This window comes from Marmota marmota, unplaced genomic scaffold (genome assembly GCF_001458135.2).
Source record: "Marmota marmota marmota unplaced genomic scaffold, marMar, whole genome shotgun sequence".
In the NCBI taxonomy this organism is placed as follows: Eukaryota; Metazoa; Chordata; class Mammalia; order Rodentia; family Sciuridae; genus Marmota; species Marmota marmota.
The window spans coordinates 26,851,458-26,876,982 of NW_025999900.1; the positions used below are offsets into that span (position 1 = coordinate 26,851,458).

Genomic DNA, 25,525 nt, shown 5'->3' on the forward strand with positions numbered 1-25,525 from the left:
GGGGGGGGGGGGGGCTATCTTTAGCTACTACATCTACAGAATTATCAATGAAAGTCCACAAGCAAAAGAATTTAAGTTTGATGAGGAATAAAACATACCACACTGGCTTTTTAAAAATAAAAGCAAAACCATAAAATTCTATTAAATAAATACATAATGTTTATGAAGCCTTGTGCTTTAATGTAAGCTTCAATAAATTTGTTCTGGAAACTTGCCACACATTTATGGACCTGCATTTTAAAAGATGTATTGAATTTTAGGATAACTACATTACATGGTTGTGAAATATTTATTCTTATTTATGATCTTGTGACAGACAAAAATAAAGTTGTGTGTAGATCTGTAGCAAATGCTAAGACCAGTGGTTTTGAAAACCTAAAACAAACAACGATAACAAAACAGATGCCTGCCAGCCCCGAGAAAAATATTCGCCATTTTAAACATATTTTTATATATCTACAACTTAATTTATGAAAGTTTAAAGAAAGATTATTTTTAAAAATATAGACACCTCAAGTTTATAACTAAACAAACAGCAGAAAGGAAGAAAAACATGTAATCATATGTCATCCACACTGAATTTAGATTTATTTTTATTTATTTAGCTTATTACTTATTGACAAGGCCATAGTCCAACAGATTTGTATATCTAAGGGTGAACTTTCAGAATTAACACATTTACATGAACCAAGGAAATTACTAAGTCCATGTGGATGTTTAACAAATAGTTTTTGCCATGAAAATTAGGTATCCAGTTATAAAAATCCTACATTTATCAGTATGAAACATCGTACAGAAAAACTCAAATAAACTATAACACCTCATCATCTTTGAATGTCTTCTTATAGTATCCATTCTTCAATGACAGTATAATCACCTCTAAATGTTCACTGAAGTAATATTGTTGAAATTGAATAACAGAACTTTTGAGGTGAGGACTCCCCCAGCCAAGTATACCCCTTAAGTGTCACGTATAGTGTCCATGATGTTCTGTCCTAGGATAAACAAAATGAAAATATGTCCAGTCATGGTGGTGCACACCTGCAAACCCCAGTGGCTCAGAAGACTGAGGCAGGAATATCACAAGTTCAAGGCCAACCTGGGCAACTTATTGAGGCCCTCAGCAACTTAGCAAAAACCTGTCTCAAAAAATAAAAAGGAATGGGGATGTGGCTCAGTAGTAAGCACCTCTGAGTTCAATCCCCCATACCCCTCACCCCCTTGCAAAAAAAAAGAATAGATGTCCATTTTCAGATTTCCAGTACAAGTGTGGGAACAAATGCTCAGAAGATCTACTAATTATTCACAAGTTTAAATATGCTGATTTGCTTTCAATCAACAAAATGATACAAGAAAATGTGTTTTATCATGATTTTTTTCTTCTATCCTTATTTCAAAATCTTACCAATTATCACCAGAGATGCACAGCTATAGAATAGAAAAAAATAGATTCCTTATAAGAGCTGGTGAATAAGTCTCTCAAATTGAATACTGTATCCATGACTATGTCACAGTAAATACCATAAGAAAATATGGGGAAAGCTCACAGAAAACCTCAGCAGGTTAGCCTGCAAGATGGTTTCACCATCATTTTAGCTGACATTCAGAAGGTTGTGTGAGAATTTTGCTAGGCAGAGAAGTTTGGGGTAAAAAGTGAGATGATTTCCTAGGAAGAGGAAACCATGTTCCAAGGCATAAATATCTGAAAAGGCCTGGATTGTTGAAGGTACAGGAAGAGAAATATCAAGAAAAGGAACAGTAGGTCAGCTGGGTCTAGAATTTGAAGGAACTCAGACCATGCCCAAGCATTTGAACTTCATATGGGAGGGAGCTAGAAGCTAAGATAGATAAACATTGTGGTTAAAATATTTTTAAAAACAACACTTCCCTCCATTACTCTACGATGAGGACATAGATACATACAAAAAGGAAGTGGTCTCCTATATGATATTATTTGAACGACCCAAGAGCAGTTTTGGTGAGAGTTTCTCTCCCCATCATGTTACTCACTAATGCCTGACTCTCACCATTACAAAGATGGATTCCTTTAGTCAGTGTGATATTAAGTCCCTTTGCAGAGGTAAAAGTTTGAGCTACTGCCATTATTGACACTATTGTTTGACTCACTGTATAATCTTCTGATAGAAATTAGGTTTCTAGATAGGGGGAAGAAAGCAAAAAGCATTGTAGACCTACATAATTTGTCTAACGCCAGTTTCCCTTTTTGTAAACTAATTCTCCTATGGATCATATACTATTCTTCCTTTCTTTGAAGAATAGAAAATTGCTTTTCCTATTGTATTTCATATATTACTTTCCCATTTAAGCATGTATTTGGCCAATCTACCTTATTCAAATAATAAAGAAAATTGGTACATTAGAGTATTGCAGAATAACAGAAGTGGCTTACATCAAAAAGCTCACTAATAACAGGACACTGTTAAAATGTGAACAGAAGAGATATTTCTATTCTATTTCCCTTTATTTTATTCACATTTATTTAAAAAATAACCCTTAAGCCCTAACACAAAGCAACAACAGATATATCAGTTCAGTTTGAGCTTGATGAGGGAAAATTAAACCTTAGAAAATTAGTCACCTCTGACATCCCTGAGCACTCTCTAAATTACCATCAGTATCTGGTCTGATGGACTTTTTTTTGCTTCCTACGTTTACCACCCAAGTCCAGCCACTTTGTATCTCTTGTTGAATAGTCTCATAGCATTCTCATATCTCTCTCCTTTCCATATTATCCTGCACAGCCCTATAAATTCATCCTAAGATATAGGTCTTTAAAATTTTTTTAAATTTGTTCTAATTAGTTATACATGAGAGTAGAATGAATTTTGACATATTGTACACAAATGAAGACATAGGTTTTGATGGCATTTTATCTTAGTAGATAACTTTATGTGTCAAGCTCAGACTCCTCTGGGGCATTTTAAGTTTTTATGGTTCTTCCAAATATGTTTCCACCAAGCACAGCAGTATTTTCCTCCTATAATTCCTTAGCTATAGACAAGGAAAAGCCCCTTCTGTCTTTCATATTCAGAGCACTTTGTGCTCAGGCAATCTCGGCCGCCTATATAAAGTGAACACAAAAGGCTATGCAGGTGATGACTGCGTGACTTCAAAGGTACCATTCATATGTGACCTGTGCAATCGCAGGTAGGCAGCCCTGTGCCTGGACCTCTCATAAGACAATTTCTACTTCAATGAGTTCTTTGAGAATAATTAAAGGAGAGAGGAACATAGTTTAAAATCTGGTTTGGGTTGTTCTTTTGTCTTTAAAAAATTTAAGAGAATAACATAAGATAGTACATCTAAAACATACAGACTAGTATCTGGAATGCACTTATGCCCCTTTTTTTCCCCTTTTGTTTTACTGACTTTGTGAGGTCACTTGAAAAACTGAAGAAATTCAAATTAGTAATTTAGGATATTTTGCTTCTAAAAAGGCATCTTTGAAGCCCTGGCTATCTTACTGGAAGAGGAAAGGAAGAATGAATGGAACAAACAAGATGTTTCCTCTGCTCATAAACGTCCTTGAGATTCCTCAAAAAACCTAGGAATAGAACCACTAAATGACCCAGCTATCCCACTCCTTGGTATTTATCCAAAAGAACTAAAATCAGCATACTACAGCAATACAGCCACATCAATATTTTATAAGCGGCACAATGATAAGAACCAAATTATGGAACCAGCCCAGATGCCCATCAATAAATGAGTAGATTTTTTAAAAATGTACTATATATACACAATGGAGTTTTACTTAACAATAAAAAAGAATGAAATTATGGCATTTGTCTATAAATAGATGGAAATGGAGAGCATTATGCTAAGTGAAATAAGCCAGACTCAGAAAATCAAGGGTCAAATGTTTCTCTCATGTGCAGAAGTTAGAGAAAAATTAAAAAAAAACAAAATGGGAGGGGGGTGATATCTTAAGATATGGGGAAGATCAGTGGAGGAGAAGAAGGGGATCTACAGGGAAGGAATAGGGAAGTGAAAGGGGAGGAAATGTAGAATGAATTTAATAAAATCAAGCTATGTGAATATAAAGGTATGCCACAGGGAATTCCACCTCTATGAACATGTAGAAATCACCAATCAAAAATAAAGAGGTAAATGAGCAAAAGGAAAATCAGTAGAGCAGAGGAAGTAGAATAGAGGAAGGGATGAGGTGAGGGAAAGTACGGGGAAATAGGGTCTGAAATGGAGTATACCAAATTCCATGCGTGTATGATTTTGTTAAAATATATCCAAAACTATGTATAACCATAATGTTCTAATAAAAAAATGAAAAAAAAAAATCTAAGTGAGTGTCAGCTTTGGCTATGCATTAGAATCACCTAGGGTTGGAGTGGGGTCCTATAAAAACTGATACTCAGGTCCAACCCAGATTCCGATAGCTAGTCTAGATCGTGGCCTGGCAATGTTGTTGTTGTTTTTAAGCTTCCAAGGAGATTCTCCTATGGATAAGAATCATGGACTCTACACATGTCCTACCTGGAAACCAATTGATTTGTTAATATTTCTAGTTAAACACGCTCATTTCATGTTCTACCCATTTCCCTCTTAGTATACTAGTAATTCATACCTTAGAAGCATTTTAATTAAATCAGATTTTTCTGCCTTTTGAGGTGTCAAATTTTGAAGGAGGCAATATAGCAGCAAACAATGAAGAAAGGGAAATAAGCTATAACATTACTACTCAAAGGAACTCCAGAACTTCATTTACGTTCCTACTTCAAACTGCTCACTTTCCTACTTGTTGATGAATTAAAATACATAGAAATTGGATATTCTTCTTAATTTAAAAACAATAAGCCCCCTACCTTCATGCCCATTCATCTTAACTATCTAGTATAAGAAAACCAGAACTATTATCTTTTACTCCATAGGCACTGGAATTTCTCACACCTATGAGTGTGAGGAGTGGTACAAAAAATATGATTTGACTTACTGACCTTCTGACACTCTCAAGTGATCACTTACTCACCTTCTGACACTCAATTTCCTCATCTCTTAACTGTAGATTGTTGTGTGATTAAATAAGAGATTTTAAGCAACAGTCTTGATACATATTAGACATTCTACAAATGTTACTGAACCAAAATCTCCTTAGGTAAGAAAAGGGTTAACTCATATCCTATCTATGGTGGTTGCCCCTACAAAAAATTCTCCCCTGGAGACCACAAAAGCAGATGGCTACTGTTGCGCAGAGTTAGTTCATGCTGATACTATTAAGCAAAGCATGTCTTTTTGTAAAATCTGTTTTATAGTTTATTTCAAATTATGCAATCTATGATAATACTCATTTTCCAAGCTACTTTTGCTAATTAAAAATTACACAGCTATACAATCTGGTAGAAGTATTGAGCAATTGGCAATTAATGCTCCCATTCAGAATCCTACATTATGGATAAGGTTTATATATACCCAAAGATCTTCCATAATAATATGCGTCAGAAACCACCAAAGTTAATTTTTCCATGTTATGCTTTCCAGGTCTTAACAAAGAATATTTATATGCAGTACAAAAAAAGGTGCTAAGTCTAAGATTTAGCTCATTTCCCCAAATCAGATGAAAATATATTAATCATTCAACAGTCAAAAAATATTCATTTAGTACTTAGCCTGTTTTATAGCACTGGATGTACAAGGAGGGAGAGATAATTAATAATTAACTAGGACAGATTTTTTTCACATAATTATATCTTCTAAATATCTAAAATTAGCCTTTTAAACATCAAACACCTTTTTATTTCAACCATTTTTATTGGTCAATGATACCAAATATTATTATACAATCCAGTCACTAATCATAGGGAAAACTTTTCCACTAATAAACATCTTAATGAAACCACATTCCCAAGATACTTAACAACTAGTATCAGCTTCTCTAAGAAGAGAGTCCCTAAGGAAAACCACTGTCAGTCTGTTAAGGCTGCTGTAACAATATACCTTAGACTGAATAATTTATTAATAATAAACATTTATTTCTCATAGTTCTAGAAGCTGAGAAGTCTAGGATCCAGGCACCAGAAGAATTGGTTTTGCTCTCTGCTTGCAAGATGGCACCTTCTTGCTGTGTCCTCATATGGCAAAAAGGTAGAACAGCTTTCTCACACCCTTTTTATAAAGTCACTAACCTCATTCATGAGGGTGGTACTCTCATAATTAACCACCTCTTAAAGGCTCTATGTCTTCATATCATCACTTTATGAGTTAAGACTTCAGCATATAAATTTGCAGCAGTGGGAGGGGATGCATTCAGACCAGAGTACACATCACCCAAAAACGATTATAGCCACAAATCTGAGCTATAATTAAAATTTTTAATCTTCATATCTACCAACAATCCGCTTCATCTTTTAATTTCCTGAGGTTTGGGATATACCTTTAAGGTTGCCAATTTAAGGGCATTTCATATAAGTTTTGGTCCCATATAAGAGCAAAAACCAGTAAGGTTGCACTAAAAAGCACCAGATTACATTTACTTGCATAATATTTTCCAGCTTTGGAGTATATATCAAAGTTACGGAGGAAAGTTGAGAATGGTCTAAAACAGTAACTATCAAACTGCTCTGGCCTTGACTCAGGAAAAGATGTAAATTTACATCATGAACAAGCATATAATATATATATAATTAAGACCAAGGTCTACAAAATAGTTCTTGTCTTACTTCATGTGATTCTATTCTACTTCATTGTTTTAGCTCTTTAATTCACTAAACTTATTTTACAACCTGCTAATGGTGGAGACCTACTTCTTGAAAAGTAGTGGTCTAAAGAAAAGAAAGGAAAATATCTGTTCTTCTCAGAAAACAAAGGTACTTCTTCCACTAATCTTATTTAAGACATAGTATTCAAAGATGGTATAACTGGAATGCTTCAGGCTTTAACATATGATCATGTTAATGTTAAGATCAGAATTCTCCAAGCACCCAAATATTGATGTCAGAAGTTTAGTTCTACTCAGAATTCCCTTCATCAAGAATTTTTGAGAATTCCAGAGTGTTTTCAATGTGCTCAAGAGCCAACCCTGGCTTTTTCTCACTCTCACACCAGCAGATCCTGGACTCCATAGCTATCACCTTGTGCCACCACTGCCATATCAGGCACAGCTCTCTTGTTATGCTCCAGCAATGAGGGGGGAAAAAATAATGCTCTTTACCTCTGTTCCTGCCAAATGAAGAGCAAGAGCCTCAGCCACTGGGAAGTCATCTGTGTCATGCCCATAGCTTCTTCTTCTTCTTGCTAATTACCCACACTACCAAGGTGCCTGCTCAGGATGGATTACAGAGCTAGAAACACACTGTATCACAAACCACCACTCCTCTTTCTCCCCCACACTGGAGCAGACTCTTTGTCCCATGGTGACAGTGAATCCTCTCTTAGGAACTTCACCATCCCTAGATTTCCATCATCTTTAGTCCATCAGGCACATCTGTCCATCAGTCCATCAGGTACAAATCCCAGCAATGGAGAGGATTCAAGCCTTTCTCCCACAGGCCATCCAGACCCTATGTGAGTCACTGGGTATCAGTGTGACAGGCACATCTCAGTCTAGGTATAGCCCATTCAGAACACCTTGTAAACACAGGCTCTGAACTTTGAAAATCAGGCCAAAATCAGAGTTACAGACATGAATCATATGTGGAGGTGGTTTAGAGCTGAGTTTATCTTAAGTCAATTTTAGGTAAATGATTAGAGCTAAGTCACTTCCAGATTTCTGTTTGTTAGCCAACTACATCATTTAATTTATGCCAGCCACTCTAAGCTTTACCTCCTTATTGTTATCATGTTTCCAGGAACATAAATAACATTCTAAGAAGCCTAAAAGTAGACAGAGATTCATACTTTCCTGTTTAGACCCCAAATACTTTCACATGGGTCAAAAGTCTTCATTAAAATCTGGTCTGGTTTTCATGAATAGCACAGCTTCTGAAGCCAGAGAGGAGGGTCAGAGTTTCTAAAAATGGTTCAGCTGCTTTTCCATACTTCTTACTAAAGGATATTTGGAAACTATGAAGCAAAATGTGTGTACTGCATTTTCAATTTTAAAAATAATGGAAAAAAGTATTTAGTATACTACATTGTTCCTATATTTTAAAGTTAAGGGTAGATGATTTTGTTAACTCTCAATATCAATCACTCCCCATGGGAACATGGGAACTTTATAGTAGTGTATGTTTGCAATTCAACCTAGAGGTTATAGTAAAATGTCCCCTAAGAACTTGGAAATAAGGGAGGTAATAGTGTTCTCTGAGGAATAAATTCTAAGAGCAACCCAACAATGATCACAAGATAAATAGTTGCATTTAAAGAAAAAGAGTGGTTCTCAATCTAGAAAAACCGAAAGTAGATTTATTGACCAAAACCATGACCAAAGAGTCAGAAATGGGGGATAAAGGGAGCCAGGCATAGTTACCTACAGAAAGAATAGATACTCCTGGGCAGATTTCTCAGGCAAGATCTCCAAGACTTCAGAACCATTCATAAACCCTCCCTGATGGAAAAGTAATGTACCAAACATACTTTGGCCTTGATTCATTTAATGCCTTTGTCCAGATTCACTCTTCACTTAGCAGCCTTCCTTCTGTGACTTGCAGTGCAAGCCTGCCTATAGAGGGGAAAGGCACTGACCATAAAGACTTGGACTCACCTATCCACCACAGGTATGAATTAGACTGGCACCAAATGCCTAACCCTGTCCTAAGGAAGAGAGATACAGTAGATAATTAGACATTTGAGGAAGGGAACATAAACAAGTAAACAAATAAATGGGATGGTTGCCATCTGTGAAAAGAAATATCAACAAAATAAATACATAAAGCTAAGTAATAGACTAGACAAAGACTTGGAGCAGGGTTGGATGTTTTAAGAGTAGGAATAAGAAAATGCTTGAGAAAGTAACATTTAATTTAGGACCATTGGCAGAGTTACTCCTGTGCATGTTCTAAAACCATTTTTTCCAACCAAATTTTACTTTTAAAGTAATATACTGAATAATGGTAGAGAAGACTATGTTGAAAACAGAATAGCAGTGTGAGATATATAGATAAGGTGGACATTGTGTGTATATGTGTGTGTGTGTGTGTGTGTGTGTGTGTTTCACCAAACATAGCACCGGCTCTACTTCTTATTCCCAACTCTGCCCAATCCTCTCCCAGACTTGTGTCTACAGAGGTTAGAACTTGACTGTGCCTCGTACTGATAGTCTGATGAGGATCCAAAATCTGTCATGCAATAATGGGGGAAGAGTTTCTAGGAAGAAGGAACAGGAAAATTTGTGAGACAAGAACTAGCCTAACACTTCTTTAGAATTTCCAATGCCTCTGGAGTTTTATAAACAAGGTAGAAGGTAAGAAGAGCCATGGCTAGAGAAGAATGCAGTGCAGAGTCACAGGCAAAGATCTCAAGTCTTATTTTAAATCCAATAGGAAGCAAAGGATTAGCATGATCCGGTTTACATTTTTTAAAAAATCCCATTGGTTTCTAAGTAGAGAATAAAATGGAAGGGGGTAAAGGTGAAAAGTGAGAGCAAGATTAGTTAGGAAGCTTTTGAGCAACCCAAGGAAACAGTGATATGGATTGACCAGGCAACAGTAGGCTGAGCAGAAATAATTTACTTTAGGGCATGTTTGGGGGAGATATTCTCTTGTTGATAAACACACATGTGGGGTAGATACTTGTGCCTTTTGCTGAAAGAGGAAGATTAAGAGCTCTCTGATGGGCACATCCAGTTTGAGATGTCCACCAAGACACAAGTGAAGATGTCAGTTAGACAGCTGAAGCTCCTAAAATCGGGAAAACATTGGAATAAATATACATTTAGAAATTATCTATACCTAGATGGCATTTAAAACCATAGGCATTTCCATCTCGTGGTGGTTGTTTTTCACTGTAAATGAATAGATTGAGTAACTGACTAAAGTAGTGTGAGCTAAGTGGGACACCACATAGCAGATGGTTGGCCTTGCCCAAGCTGGACCTAGCCCTCTGCTTTGCCAGACATCTGTCTCTATTGAGAGGTACTTCTACAAGAAATTCCACATATAAAACACTGTGCCAACTTCCCCTATAGTCTTATGGATCAATACGGAAATCTGAAAAAGTGACATATAAACATTTTTTGAAAAATTCATCAAAGTACTAAATTTGGTTAAATAAAGACATATTACACAAAGGGGAAATGAACTAAACATGTTCAGAGATAAAACCAAACTCTTTGTATAGACCATTTTAGAGGCCATACACACTGACCAGAACTTGTTGACTCTGGGTTCAATGTGGAGGGGCTCTATTAAATAAAATATTTGAGAACAATACAGAGAATGTTGAGTGTTTATGAAAAAAGCACCCCAAAAATTAATGATAGAAATTATAGGATAAAATGAAGGTAAGACATCTCAATTCATCACCTTAACAGCTACTGTTTAACTACATAGGATTATTATGTTGACTTCATGTCCTGTAACTCCCTTCTTAGAAGGGGAGACAGACCACCCCAAGGAATAGAGCTTATAGGGGCAGGTAAGAGATGATGACAGGTAGTTACAAAGAGAAAAAGACAAATCACCCTATATAGGTGCATTACTCAAACACCAAATATAACCATATATTAACTGTACAAAAACTTCACATTTCTATTTGGAATAAAAATCTAAGTTTTTACTTTTACATTACTGGCTTAATTAAATAAAGTTAATTGACATGTTGATATGTTTAAAATTCCTTAACATTGTTTTTAGTTAAGTCTTCTAAAAATATTTCCACTTTGCCCCATTCTCTTTTATCACTTACTACCTTTTTGTGTAAATCTGAAGGATTATGAAGGTAATAACTGCTTTCATTACAATCCCAAACCTGAATCTATTTATGAGAGTCAGACATTAGTGGACAGGGCAAAGCAAAGTCTCCTAATTTCTATTTTATTCAAACCCCAAGGAATTGGAGTGTTGTTCCTCTGATTAAATTAATGTTTCTGAAACTGTATCATATCACTCCCTGCCTCCACAGCATGGAATTTGCATTCTCTTGAGGCTGGTTCCTAACCTTCTATTACCCTGTTTTGCATTCTTCCCAAGAACCTATAGAAAGAAGGAAACCCTAGGCCTTCTCAACCTGGGAGAAGCCCAGCCATTTGTGACATTCTGGCTCCTCTGTTCTCTTTCCCCTTCCCCTTTCCTCCCCTAGAATTTGTTGAATTAGCCTGAGAAGGCTGAACCAGATCTTCTCTACCCACTGAGGCATGTACTTTCTCTTTACTGCCCATCTTTCTTCTCTGATGGCTACATCCTGTAAGTTATGTAAGTGTTAAGATCCAAGAATCTGTTTAGCCTTCTCTTTCAGGTCATTTAGGATGAACCTGGGTAGGTAAAATAATTTTCCTTGGGATTCCATATAACTGGCTAGAAATTAACATAGGAGTTTACAAACCTAATTGGATACAAACCTAACTTGTTTTGCTGGTCATTGACCTAAGCATGCATTTCCCTCAATGACCTGAGAGAAAGGAGAGAGTACATCAGAGGTAGAATTCACAGTACATGTTTTAGGGGCCCTAGGCCCAAAACTCTATCACTATCCCTTTTGAGTAGCACCTCCAATTCATTTCCGCCAAGAGTCAAGCTTTTATAAGGGCTCTAGAAGCCACAGACATTTTTTAAATCTCTGAGCTTTAGATGAGTTGTTACAAAAGAACCTTTGTTCTACATGATGCATTGTACCTGGAGGAAAGACTTTATTCTAAAAAGAGAACATTGCCCTTCCCTACCATGCCAGAATCCATTGTTTGCCACAAAGACAGCATCAGCTTCAACAGCAAATAATAACCACATGCATATACTCACAATCAGATCAGCTTGATGCTCAACCTGTGAGTCTTTAATTTATCTTTTGTAATCATTTAAAAAAATAATTTTATTCTTTATAACTGATTTCTATGGCATTATACTAACATCCCTTGTTTTCCCTACTTCTCTGTTCTAGTCCCAAAGGCCAGTTTTATTCGAGATAATTGGCATACAAAGTAAAATCAGAAAAGAACTGATTCTGTCCACATCTACCTTCAAGAATAATGGTTTCAACCCTGTTACTCTATTTTTCTTCCTGGATGTTTCCTCACTGGGGAATACAGAACTCAAGATGTACATGTCATAGCCTTTGTCAGCCTTCTGATCTGAGAGAATCTAAGCCCAAAATCAGCCTTACCTTTAGTTGAACTAGGTGCACATCCACATGCTTGCTGTCTGAGTCCTGCTGGACTGAATAGGTTAGGTCCCGGACCCTCTCTGAGGTCATCCGGAGCCAGGTCTCAATTTCAGGTAAATGGAGGACAATCTTCCAGTCAGCCCCTGTGTGGAGTGGAGGTGGCTTTTCATACTGCTGTTCAGAATCTAGGTCCTTTGTTGCCTCTTCTCCCTCACCCTGCTCCACAGTGGGTGTCATGTTGATGGCCATGGGTGAAGCATCAGTAGCCATAGGATCCAGGTCCTGTGACCTCAGAGGGGAAAGTGTCACGCTCATGGTTAACATGGAGAAGTCTAAACCTTACTTCTTTCCAAAACAGCTGAAAGGCAAGAGGAAAGAAAAAAGCAAGAGTCAGACGAGATTGCCAAATAAAGAAATGGTACTTCACAGAAGAAACAGGATTTCTAAATTAAGCCAGATTTCTAAATTAAGAAACCATTGCTCATAACAAAAACAGAAAGAAGTACTTTGATTTTCTACATGGTAGCCCCAAGACTCAGCATGTAATAAGAACACAACATCACAGTGACATTGTCTACCCAAACATCCGTTCTCCCCTCATTCCTTAGTAACAAAACACTGATCTTTTAGCTGTGAATATTTTGGCCTACAATTTAAAACTGCATTCCCTATCTCCTTTGCAGGCAGGTGTGTCCATGTGGCTAAGTTCTGCCCAATGAGCAGTAAGTAGAATTACTATATAGGAATTCTGGAACAGCTGCTTAAAGGGAGCTGACTCAATTAGGAGGGTCCCCCTTTCTACCCTTCTGCTTTGCCCTTTGATTCCAGCAGGTACTATGGACTTGATGGCTGGAGCTCCAGCTGCCAGCTCAGACCCAGAGACAATTTTGAGTATATCCAGTGGAAGATGATGGAGCACAGAAATAAGAACAAGGGTCCTATAGGAAAATAAGGAGCTACTAGGTACTATGACTTCAGTCTTCGACTTTTTTTTATGTGAGAGAGAAAAGCAAACTTCTATCTTAAGCCATGATTATTTGGGGCTTTCCTACTATGAGCATCTAAACTATTTTGATTATAACCAACATATTCAAGTACATGGATAACTAGAGAGGGAATATTTTCTCATTACCAAAAACATTGTGGTGACTTCAAATACTGTTAGATATTTGTTAGATAAATAGATATCATGAGAAATTCTAAGCTTTTACTTTTCTAAAAGTTATAAATGATGGATTATATTAATTAGCATTCAAAGTAGATTACATTAATATTTGGTTATATTGAATTTTTAGAGGTGCTGGAATTTCAAGAGTAATAAATTGCTCTAAAATGTATAACAGTAAAATATTAGTCAAATAGGTGAAAATAACAAATATAAGTGATAATAAAGTAAACTTTTTTAGGGATATAGATATTTTTTTAGTCTAGGAGCAGCCTCTTCCTCTCAAGGAAACAGATTCCTCTTTTACAGGTTTTCTTCTGATCATACACATTGAAGTTACTTTATACCTTCATGCTTATAAAGATGAAAAGTGACTGACCAAAAGATCAGAGATTTAATGTGATTGTCAGAAAGTAGCTCATATTTCTCTATATTCTTAATATTCACTTAGTAACAAAATAAAAATTATTTTTACCTACAAAAATGGTTGGGGGAGAGGGCAGAAATCAAGACAGCTCCAAATTTGACTAGGAACATGCAACTTTCCACACAGAAATGTGCACAGGGAATAAAAAAACATGTAGAACTGACAAAGGCCTTAAGAATAAGTCATTCCTATGACATACTATTTCAGAATCCTTTCAGCACTACAGTGTAATCCCCATCCCTAATTTCTTGGGCATCTAACTTTTGAATTAAATGAGAAGGATATTTGCAGGTGAAGTTTTGAAAGCAAAATTATTTGCAAAAGCAAAATATAAGTCATAGAGTAGGTTTATCACGTTGGTGCCTGCTTTAGAGAAGGGCTTTAGGCTACTACTCAACAGCTTTCTCTCCCTGATTGCAAGAGGGAGAAATCCACACCCCAAATTTTTAACCATGTTTGTATTCAGTTTTTAAAATAATAATAATACTAGAGCTGGGGTTGTGGCTCAGTGACAGAGAGCTCACCTAGCATGTGTGAGGCCCTGGGTTCTATTCTCAGCACCACATAAAAATAAATAAATAAAATAAAGGTATTGTGTCCAACTACAACTAAAAAATAAATTTTTAAGAAATGATAATAATAATACTAAACTTAGCTATTTAAAAAACCCTATTAGAAGGTAACAAAATTTCACCAGGAATGACAAAATTCCATGAAGAGTAAGCTACTTTACCATTTCTTAATAAACCGTACTTCGGCTTCAGAAAGGCTCTTATTCTGATTTACCAAAACACCTTTAAATTATTAATTGATTCACTGCCCTCTGTGGGGGTCAGTTTAGAATCACATCCTAGAGAGGGAATCTGATACACAAAGGTTAATAAAGGTTTCTAGTTCAAGGACGCAGAATGATTACAAATGAAGAACACATTCATATCCCAATGGTTCCCTCTTCTAAAAATTTAGATTCATTCAAGGAGATAACTAAATGCCAGGTTGGTATTCAATAAATTGCTCCAGCTATGCCCACATTGACCATTTGCCCCAACTCCTGCCCAAGAGCCCTGCATAACTGTGTCCTTGTGTTTCCTCTAAAATTCCTAGGTCAAGGCAGGGCCTTTTCTGGGATGCACATTCTACTCTAAACTAAAGAACATACCAAAGAATTAGTTCAGTGCAATTTATGACTCAACTTACAACATCTTTATATCAGGCTATGTACCAAGTAAGCACAATGCAGTTTTTTGTAATTTAGAAAAAAAACTCCGTATTTCTGGACCTCAGTTTCCTGGTCTGTAAAATGAAAAAAAAAATTAAACTGGATGAACAGTAAGATTTCTCTGGCCTAAGAATACATGACTGCTTATAATTATTAATCCAGAGATTTCAAAGCTCTTGGAAGCTTCCTACCTAAACTGAGAGCTGTGTAGCTACTAAAGAATGACCCTCCATTTTACCAACACACACAAACAGCATCAACAGATTTGTTCTACTTAACGGAAAAAAAAAATTGTCATGATAAAATATTGTATAAATTACTATTTGTATATTAGGTGTTGCTGATTCTTCCCAAAGTAACAAACATGGGAGATTCTCCCCCATAGGAACTTGCTACTCCTTAGACTAACAATATAGATGTGGTTAGAGAGAGAGAAGAAACAGGATAAAATTATTAAATAAAAACTTGACATAAAAAATGCACATAAATTACAATTGAGAAAGGGGCAAGGAAACCTGAAATTGAAATTGCCAAAGCAAAATTTTCCTCCATGTGTAGTTTCAACCTGGATATGATATTTCCCCAAATAACTGCTCAGATTCTAAAGAAGGGAATTTTTATAATCCTGAGAAGTAAAGCAAATCAGTGTTTAACTCAAGTTTCATTTCAACTTTTGTCTATTACTTTCCTTCACATATACTTTCACAACTGAGAAAGAAATGCCTTAGGTGTCAAAATAGCCTAGCAAGCCTGAGAAAACAACATAAAATGGATTAATTATCCATTTTCTTTAGAAGGCATTTACTATAAATATTTAATTTTCAATTCTAACAGTTCACATTTAAATGTAGCACCCATGAATAACCATAGTCTACCTGATTTTCACAAAATCACATTTGATTTGAAATATAAATTTATAATTCAAGGAAAAATGCTTTAAATTTTGGAGATTATAGTAACAATCTTTGTGTATATTTTTTCTGCCCCTATCAGGAATATTCAAGCTTGCTTTCAAACCATCAAATTAATCATTCTATTTAAATACAAACAAATAGTAGGAAATTCAGCACAAGTCTATACTTTTAAATGCTGTTAAGTATTGTGCTCTTCTTTTACAAGTCATCTTATAAAGGAAAAGATTCCCTTCTAGTCATAGAGAAATTGAAAGAAAATAAGACCACTAGACAAAAACTTCTGATGATACAAAGGGAAGCATTAGGCCAAGTGCACAGAGGTACCTACCAAATTATAATTCTGACTCCAAGATGATGTTAGAGGAGTGACTGGCCAGCTTTTTGGAAACCAATGGCCTCCCATTCCCTCCTCCTTATCAAATGCTTATCTGTGGTCACCTTTCCAGCATTAAGAGATAATACCACCTTTATCCCAGCTATTGTTAAAAATAACATCCATCAAATCCTTTCCTGCCACAAATCTAGTGAAGAAGCAATATTTAAAGTGGAAAACCTGAAAGCATAACAATTTTAAAGCTTTTTTACTTCTTAGTTTGTGGAGGATATTTCCCACCTTACTCTATTAATCATCCTACCGCAACAGAAGAAAATACACTATGAATTGCTTAATAACAAGAACTTTTTCTGCTATCTCTTTGACATTAGCCAAGTTGAAAGCCTGACATTAGTAGAATTCATTTTGACTTGATGTATTTAAATCAGGATAGTGTTCTTTAACCAAATCAGAAGGGAAAAAATTCTAGCTACATAGTCATCAAAACTACCCATCTCTTTCTCCTTTCTCCTGTTAATTTTCTCTCCAAATGAAGAGGCAGAGAAGTCAATATCTGAAGTCTATGCTACTCATTGTAAATGCTTTTGTCCCTAAAATCCCCTCAGGATTAAGCATCTGGCTACTCCTCTCCACCCTCTGGCTCTCTTCTTATTCCCAAACAAGATAAGGTTAGCATCAGGGCTGCTCCATGCCAATAGGCACCATTTCATATGCTCTCAGTGACCTAAATCTTTTGCTCTGAGAGGGCTGTTACACAGCTATTTGGAAGCTAATGTATAAGCTCCAGGACTGCAAGTATAGGCAGGCCTTTTGCAAACAAGTGATGATAACTGAGCTGAGAAAAAGAAGATGATTGCCAAAACAAGAATAACTACAGAAAAGAGTGTTTTGGTGGACTGAGCACATCCAGTCAGCTCAGAAGAACCATGACTGTAATCTAAAAAATAAATAAATAAAATTAAAAATAAAAAAAGAATTTTAAAGCAGGATAAATAGTTAACATGACCAGCTGATAAAGCCAATCTGAACTAATTAGATTCAGGTTACTTATTTTCTCAAGAAGAAACCGTTTCTTCCAAGCAAGAACATCATCATGTGCACAGTGTGAGAGGAGGTCTTGCCATAATGTAAATCAACCTTAAGCCCAAATACCTAATATTTCTGGGTCCTGCTTACTCCTGAAAACACAAACAAGGAACTAATGCATAATTTTGGCCAAATTAACAGATTGGCTTTGCTACTTAGCACATTACAGAACAGAGGTAGAGGAAATTATGTTAGACATCACTATGTATCCTTATCCTCTCACCCCCTTCATGTTTTTCTTTTGTATTCTCATAACCACTCTTCAGAGAATCAATTAATAAACATTTTAGAAAGAAAAAAATTCCTCTGGATTGTTTCAATTTTTGTCTAAGGTTAGTTCTCATGGTTTGATTGCACTGAGGAAATATAAATTAATTCAAGAGGCATATTCTATATTTGAGTCCATAATACCAGAATTGGACTTTGTAAAGAAAACACAAAAACAAGTTTAATAAATTGCTTAATTAAATGTCCCTGCCTACCCAGATGAATGAGGATCTAATTCATCACCTAGTCTTAAATCTTGCTGTCTGCCTATCTCCCTGACTCTTATACAGTCAAGAAACTTTAGATGGCTTTAAAGTTCTTAAATAGGAAAGTAGAATAGTTGTTGCCAAATATAAAGTTAAATTTGAATTTAGAAAAGAAAGAGAGAGTGGCTTTTGTAAAATGTTCCTAAGGAAATTTCCACAATAGCTGTCCGATACCTCTTCCTTTGCCTTCTCCCTGTCACAACCCCACGTCCTCCAGCACTCACCTAGAAAAACAGTGAATTCACTACAGTAAGTCCTGATCAGTGTCACTTTCTAATCCTCCTGTAATAACAGGCCAGCCTGCAAGCAGATATCAGTAAGAAGAACTTCAAGCACGTAAAAGGGTGCAAGAAAGCTGTTAACAGGGAAGCCTGAACAGATTTCTACAATTTCTTTTGGTGTTATTCTCTCTCTTTCTCTCTCTCTCTCCCTCCCCCACCCTTCGATATTTCCTTTGTGTACAGCTCCATCCCCAGGCAGATGGCTGATTACATTCTGCTAATCACTTAGAGACCATGCACCCTCTCCAGGTTCTCCCTTCAATCATCAGATAATTCCCTTTCCCAGAGCATGGAATCTTCTGTCAGCCATACCACGCATCATAAATCATTTTCCTTCCTTGACTCCTCCTCCCACCCCTTTCCCTGATTATACAGATCATCTCTTGTGGCAAGGCTACCCAGATTGTCAAGGCTAGTCTTCGCGCTCTCCATATTTTCTTTCTTCCACTACTAAAATCAGTTCCAGTCACACAAAGATTCATTTGGCTACTTCAGGCAGTCAGCCACATGGATGCCCCTGGTCATCAACCATGTGGACATGAATGCAATGAACATTAATGAGTGTTTATCTCCCTCACATCTCACCTTTAAGCATTAGGCATCCGCTTTTCTATTGTTCAAGAAAATGTCCTGAGAAGGACTGGATTTGTAAAGTACTAATATGTAATCTGTACCATTGTTACTTTTATCAACGCTATTAATTCAAAGAACATGAGATAATTACTTCAAATCAAATATCTTTACTGAGAATGAACTAAACTCAAAGCATTATAATGAATCCTATAACCCCCCCCCCTCCGTCTGTGCATGCACACACACACGTTCACTAATATCTACTGCACAGGCAGGCTGTAGTCAATATATGGGAGGCAAGATCAAAACCAAGTGAGGCCCCAGTAGAATGGTATTAATTGTGGGTGGAGGAAAGATAAGTGGGAACATCTAGAGAAGGGAAAATTTGAAATAGGTTTGTAAAAATGAGTCTGATTTCAATAGGCAGAGATAGAAGGAAGATGATAAAGGAATTCTAGGAGAGGAAATACATGAACAAAGAAACCTCAACATCATAAAGTTGGGGAAATTAGCAAATGCTTGTGTTGAGAACACTGGGAACTTGATGCTGCCCAGAAATAGATAAATCTAGAAGGTAAGTCACACCACATTATAAGAGAGTTTTGAATGCTATGATATGGAGTTTGGAATAAATCCAAGGGAAGCAGGAATTCTAAAACGACTGTTTAGAGAAAGAAATCAGATTACCGTTGTATTCTAGAATGAAACAGAATAGTAGACACATGCAGTCTTATTTATCAAGAAAATAAAATGAGAAATCAGAATTGAGAGGATCAACATTCCCTTTTCTAGACAAAGACTTCATTAACATGAAATGTTGCCTTAAAAATCTTTCTATCCCAGAGAGTGAGAGATTGAGAGACAAAGACTGAGAGAGACAGAAAGAGAAGTTACAAGTCTGACTTTTAGATCAGAGTGATAAAGGAGTTCTCTGCTATGTCCTATCTACTCCATTAAATATAAATAAAATTCTCCATTTTTAGTTCTCCATTAACCCTACTCACAATCCTAGCTTCATAATTTGAAGTGGAAAATTTTTAAGGATTATTTTATACGATGCTTTTTTTGGTCTAAAATGACTTTTTTACATTAATTTTAAAGTAATACATATTAATTCAAACATTGTAAAAATAGATAACAGTGAAGATAAAAGATCCCTATCTCCATATTCTTACCCCTAGTCAACAAGTGATAAGAGGCTATTTTGTTTTTCTTTTGTGTTCTCCATATGTGACATTGAAAGGAAATAAGTTCTAAAAGAAGAGCCATCTTTAAATATTCTGAAGCCTAAATTAATTAGTTATCTCTATTAATGCAGCAATATTGCAGTATTTGATAACACAGAATTATTGCCCAGGTATTAATAAGTATAATACAAAAAGTTGCTACAGAAAATAAATTGAGAGAGTGATGGCAACTTCTGGGTAGAGATAGTCAACTGAATACACACATGTAGTTTTGCTTCCTCCAACTGAATACACACATGTAGTTTTGCTTCCTCCAAAAATCCCTCTAATACTACTTAAAAGGCTTTTCTAGTAAGCATAAACACTCAAGAATAGGAGGCAAATAATATTTTAGAAGCCAGAAATTTGATGAACAAGTGATAAATGACTTAGTTAACTTTCGAAAAGTAAATCCTAAGCCAGCAATTAGGGGACAAAGAACCAATCTGATTTTTACTTCAAAATCCCTAAATTATTTTGGAATTCATGGAACCAGATATATCTGGAAGGAGGAGGCATGAAAGAATTAACTTTCCTAAAAGGAAATATGGACTTTGTCCTACCTCCTGGGTGGTAACCTCTTTAGAAGTTAGAAATTTCTGACTGATAGGAATATCTTTGCTGTTTGTGGTGGGCTCTCTAGATCACACCTCAAAATTTATGCTAATGAGCTGACTCAGGAATGAGGGCAAGCCAGACAGAAAGCCCAACCATGTGATTAAAGTTTGGGGTCTTTGGGAAACTGTGTAAACAATGATCCAATCAATTGTGCCTATGTAATTAAGCCCCCACCCCCAAAAAACTATGGACACTGAAGCTCAATTGACAACACTCCACATGTTATATCACATGTTAATGACAGAAAATAATGCATCCCTGAAAGTTGGAAGCTTAGTACCCAGTCCCAGATTCTGGGAAATGGGCTTTGGGATAGAGGTTAGAGACATACAAAACACCACAAATTAGAGTGTACTGAATCTCTCAACAGCAACATTGGAAATCTGAAGACAATTGTTTTGCTTAAGAAGGAAAAGAATTCTAGTCTATATCTCTATAGATGCTTCTCCAAAGAAGATATACAAAAGGCCAAGTACATGAAAAATGTTCAATCTTATTATTCACCAGGGAAATGCAAATCAAAATCACAATGAGATATCCACTCACCCCAATTGTAGTAGTTGTCATCACAAAGACAAAAAATAACAAATGCTGATGAGGATCTGGAGAAAGGGGAACACTCATACACCGCTGGTGGGAATGTAAATTAGTATAGTCATTATGGAAAATAGTAGGGAGATTCCTCAAGAAACTAAAAATACAACTATCACATGATCCAGCAATTCAACTACTGGATATATACCCAAAGACAATGAAATCACTATATCAAAAAGATACCTTCACTACCATGTTCATTGCAGTACTCTTCACAATAGCTAAAATATGGAATCAACCTAGATGCCATTCAATGAATGAATTTATCAATAAAATGTGTATATGCCATACACAATGGAATATTATTCAATCGTAAAAAGAATGAGATCCTATCATTTGCAGACATGTGAATAATATAGGAGGTCATTATGTCAAGTGAAATAAGCCAGACACAGAAAGACAAATACCACATGTTTCTACTCATTTGTGGAAACTAATATATCAATCTCATGGAAGAATGAAATGGAATAGTGTCACTAGAGATTGAGAAGGGCAGAAATAAAATATGGTAACCATTGGTTGAAATAATCTATGATATACTTTATAACTAGAAGAGTATGAAATTCCTAACTCATAAAATTGATTAGTGTTTGAAAGATGGAAATGCTTACTGCCTTGATCTGATTACTATACACTGTAAACATATTGAATTATCGTAACATATTCCATAAAAATGGACAAATATTAAGTCTCAAAGCTATAAATTACACTTACATATTCTTAATAATATAAACACTAGATGTTGCTATATCCCAAATCACTACATAATTTTTACAAAGACAGGCAGGAAGTCAAGAAAGGCAAACCAAGCATCAAAAAAAGAAAAAAATCTAGACTAGAACAGCAAGAATAATGTAAATTAATAAATAATCAATGTGACGGTAGAATAAATTAGGGGGGTTTCAAGACTTGAGCCCTGGGGCACTTAATCACATCTCCACCTTCCACTCCCACCACCACCACCCTTTTTTAAAATTTTGAGATAAGGTCTTACTATGTTGTTTAGGGCCTTGCTAAATTGCTGAGGCTATCCTTGAACTTGCTATCCTCCTGTTTTAGCCTCCTGCATTTTGGGGATTAAAACAAGTATGTGCAATCCTACCTGGCTAGAATATTTTTAAAACACACACACACATATACACAAACACACACACACATCAACTTCTGCCTACTTTTAAGAGACATCGGAGGCTACATTCTGTGAAAATGAAGGAGTAAACCAAGAAAAAGAAAATCACAGGAATTCTAGCCCCCAAGCATGATGAGGAAGGGAAATTCCAGGATGGCAGCTATGCACCAGGGAAACCAGGCTTCCTGTCCCTACTAGACCAGGTCAGAAGGCTCATGGTAAGACTGCTTCAAGCAGATAACGCTGAGAGAAAACCTGATGTAAACAAATGTCCTAGAAGAAATTTATGCAACTGGTAGAAAATCAGGGGTCAAATTGGAGATGAATTCATAGAAAACCAAATAAATAATAATAAACTCTAGCAACAAAAGTTTGTACAAAAATAGAAAAATTGGTTCTTCTCAGTAGGCTCTACAAATCATCTGTTTATAATTTTTCAACTAATACATAACAATCATAATATTATGATACAGTTATTGCTCTGTGCGGTTTAGCTATAAATTACACTTACATATTCTTAATAATTTAAACACTAAACGTTGCTATATCCCAAATCACTACATAATTTTACAAGAATAATGAGAGATAGGAATTTTTTGTGTGTACTCAAGCAAGTGCATATGTGCCCCTACAAGAGAATAACAGAGCCAGGCATGGGACATATCTGTAATCCCAGCTGCTCAGGAGGCTGAGGAAGGAAGATTGCAAGTACAAGGCCAGCCTTGGCTGTGGAAAGCCATCCGCGAACTGTGCATGAACTAAAACAATGTTGGTACCATAAGGCAGGGAACGCTGGTAATGGGAACTCCCAGCAGCAACACCTGGTTTATGTGGCTTCCTACCTAGCTCCATCACTAGCTCAGCACAGCATGGGAGATGGGGTGACCCATTGGAGCCACACAGCCTTTTGAAGATGGGTGTGGCTTGCCAAAATGTCAATCAACTTGTTTAGTGCAAGACCCCAGCCACACTGAGAAGCAAGTACCCAAGACTCCTCCCACTGAAACCTTATCCCTGCCTTTGATGTACTTCTCCTTAAATAATTGGGGCCCCTTTTCAGCGTTCAACTCCCATCAGGACTGGAAAACCCATCAGACACTCCCTTTCTATCCAATTTCTGGCTCTGTCTTTAATTCTCACTAATTATTTCAAACTTTTTTATTTCTCAGGCAGTTCATACCTTCTGAGCAGGAACCTACCCTGGCAGTATTCTTATCACCCTGCAATACTTGGCAACTTACCAAGACCCTGTCTCAAAATAAAAAGGGCTGGGAATGTAACTCAGTAGTAAAAGCACCCCTGGGTTCAATTCCCAGTACCAGAAAAGAGAGGGAGAGGGATAAAGAGAGAAAGAGAAATAGGGTAGGGTAACAAGCTAAATAAATTCCCATCTTTCATAGGGAAAATTCAAAAGATAAAACTATGGAAAAAATACAGCATGCTTGGGAAATAGTCCTACCATCCTATTGTTTCAAGATGGAGGTACTCACCAAAAATGTCAGCCAAAAGATGACACCAGATTGCCTCTGGAGCATGGGGGGGAAAAGGGCTGGAAATGGAAAAGAAAAGGGCTATTGTTTGTCTCAAGGAACTGAAGTACTACTCACCTCTTAACTATTTGTCTGCAAGCATAAAACTCAAAAATATCTAGATTAAACAATGAAAGCTTTTTTATTATAGAACACAGTTTTAACATTCTTGAGTGTCACTGAGTGTTTCTATATGGGACATGGAATATAGGAAACATTATTTCTCAAACTTGTTTGACTCTGAAAATAATAATTATATATATTTGCCTTTTGCTTTCTGATAGAGAATGTCACAAGACTGGGTAGGGTACAACTTAAGTGATGCTAAATTTAACATGCTAAGTTCAAATTTGTGCCTATGTACTCCTAAAACATTTTTCTTTTTCTTTTCATTTTTGGTATCAGGGATTGATCGTAGGGGCTCTAAACCAATGTCTCCAGCCCTTTTTATTTTTTATTTAGAGACAGGATCTTACTAAGTTGCTTAGGGCCTTGCTAAGTTGTGGAAGCTGGCTTTGAACTTGTGATCCTCCTGCCTCAACCTCCCAAGTCACTGGGATTTCAGGTATATAACACTATGCCTGATTAAAACATCATATTTTAAAATGCAAAATGCTTACTGTGATTCACTTCAATAATAAAGTCTTGTTTGTTTTACTCAAATAATCCCTTTAAGAAAGAAATGTTTTCTACAAACTAAACCTGATCCCACATGACTAAGTGAGCAAGTCAAAGGTAAGCTTATTTTAGTATTTGTCCAAGTAGATACATTGTGAAATAAATAACTTATTTTTTAAGACAACTGGATCAGGCTGCGATATCAAATAATAAATTAAGTCATACCTTTCAACTAATATTAATTTGTTTTTTACTATTCATGCTATAATGTGAGAACATATTTAATAACTATCTATATTGTCATTTTTTCATAAATAGGAGATATTATTTTAGAGGTGATAAACTCTCATAAAAACCAGGATTTTCAAAAGCATTATTCCTATTCACTATTATTTCCTACTCAATCTAACTTCCCAAACTTGCAAAACAATTTTCTTTAGAAGATTCTAATGTCAAATTAAAAAAAAAATACTAATGGGAGATGGCAAGAGCTGTTAATATCCAAACGTCTAGGATTCTTCCTTATAGTTTTCTTTATTAGAGAAAGAAAACTGAAAGTCTACTACCGTATCTACCTTTCAAGAAAATATCTCACTAAGATAAAACCTATTCATTTTAAAAATTTTGAAATGGTTTTGCTTAAAATGCATCAACTTTATTAAAAATTCAAGTATTTCAGCTCAATTAGCCATCTAAATTGAAAGTGAGTGTCTGATTAAATATGACTTGCTCTAAAATGAACTGGTGTTTTGAGAAACTAATCCCTAGAACAAATAAGTTATATATCATAGACCTTCAAAAAAAATCAAATACATATTTTCTAGTAAAAAGTAGATAATACAAGGTAATAAATATTTTTGCTTATATATTCTAGTAGACAACAAAAAATAAGAAGCATGGACTAGCTTAGCAAAAATTCACCTTCATTGAATTTTTGTTTCTAAAAAATAAATTATTTATTCTCTTGCTTAATAAAATAAACAGCAATAATAGGAACTACTAAGTAAGAGCTAATGACTTAAATGTCTCCAAAAAGAAGGAGGAGGAGGAGGAG

General features: G+C 35.9%; 1 protein-coding gene across 1 annotated transcript in view; it reads right to left on the minus strand.

Annotated features, from left to right (window-relative positions):
* Nucleotides 1-25,525, minus strand: part of Akap6 (A-kinase anchoring protein 6) — a 516,193-nt gene that overhangs the window by 386,571 nt on the left and 104,097 nt on the right. Inside the window, exon 3 of the mRNA XM_048798442.1 lies at nucleotides 12,226-12,583. Within this exon, the coding sequence (XP_048654399.1) occupies nucleotides 12,226-12,549 (324 nt within the window). The 5' untranslated portion in view covers nucleotides 12,550-12,583. The remainder of the gene's footprint in view (nucleotides 1-12,225; nucleotides 12,584-25,525) is intronic.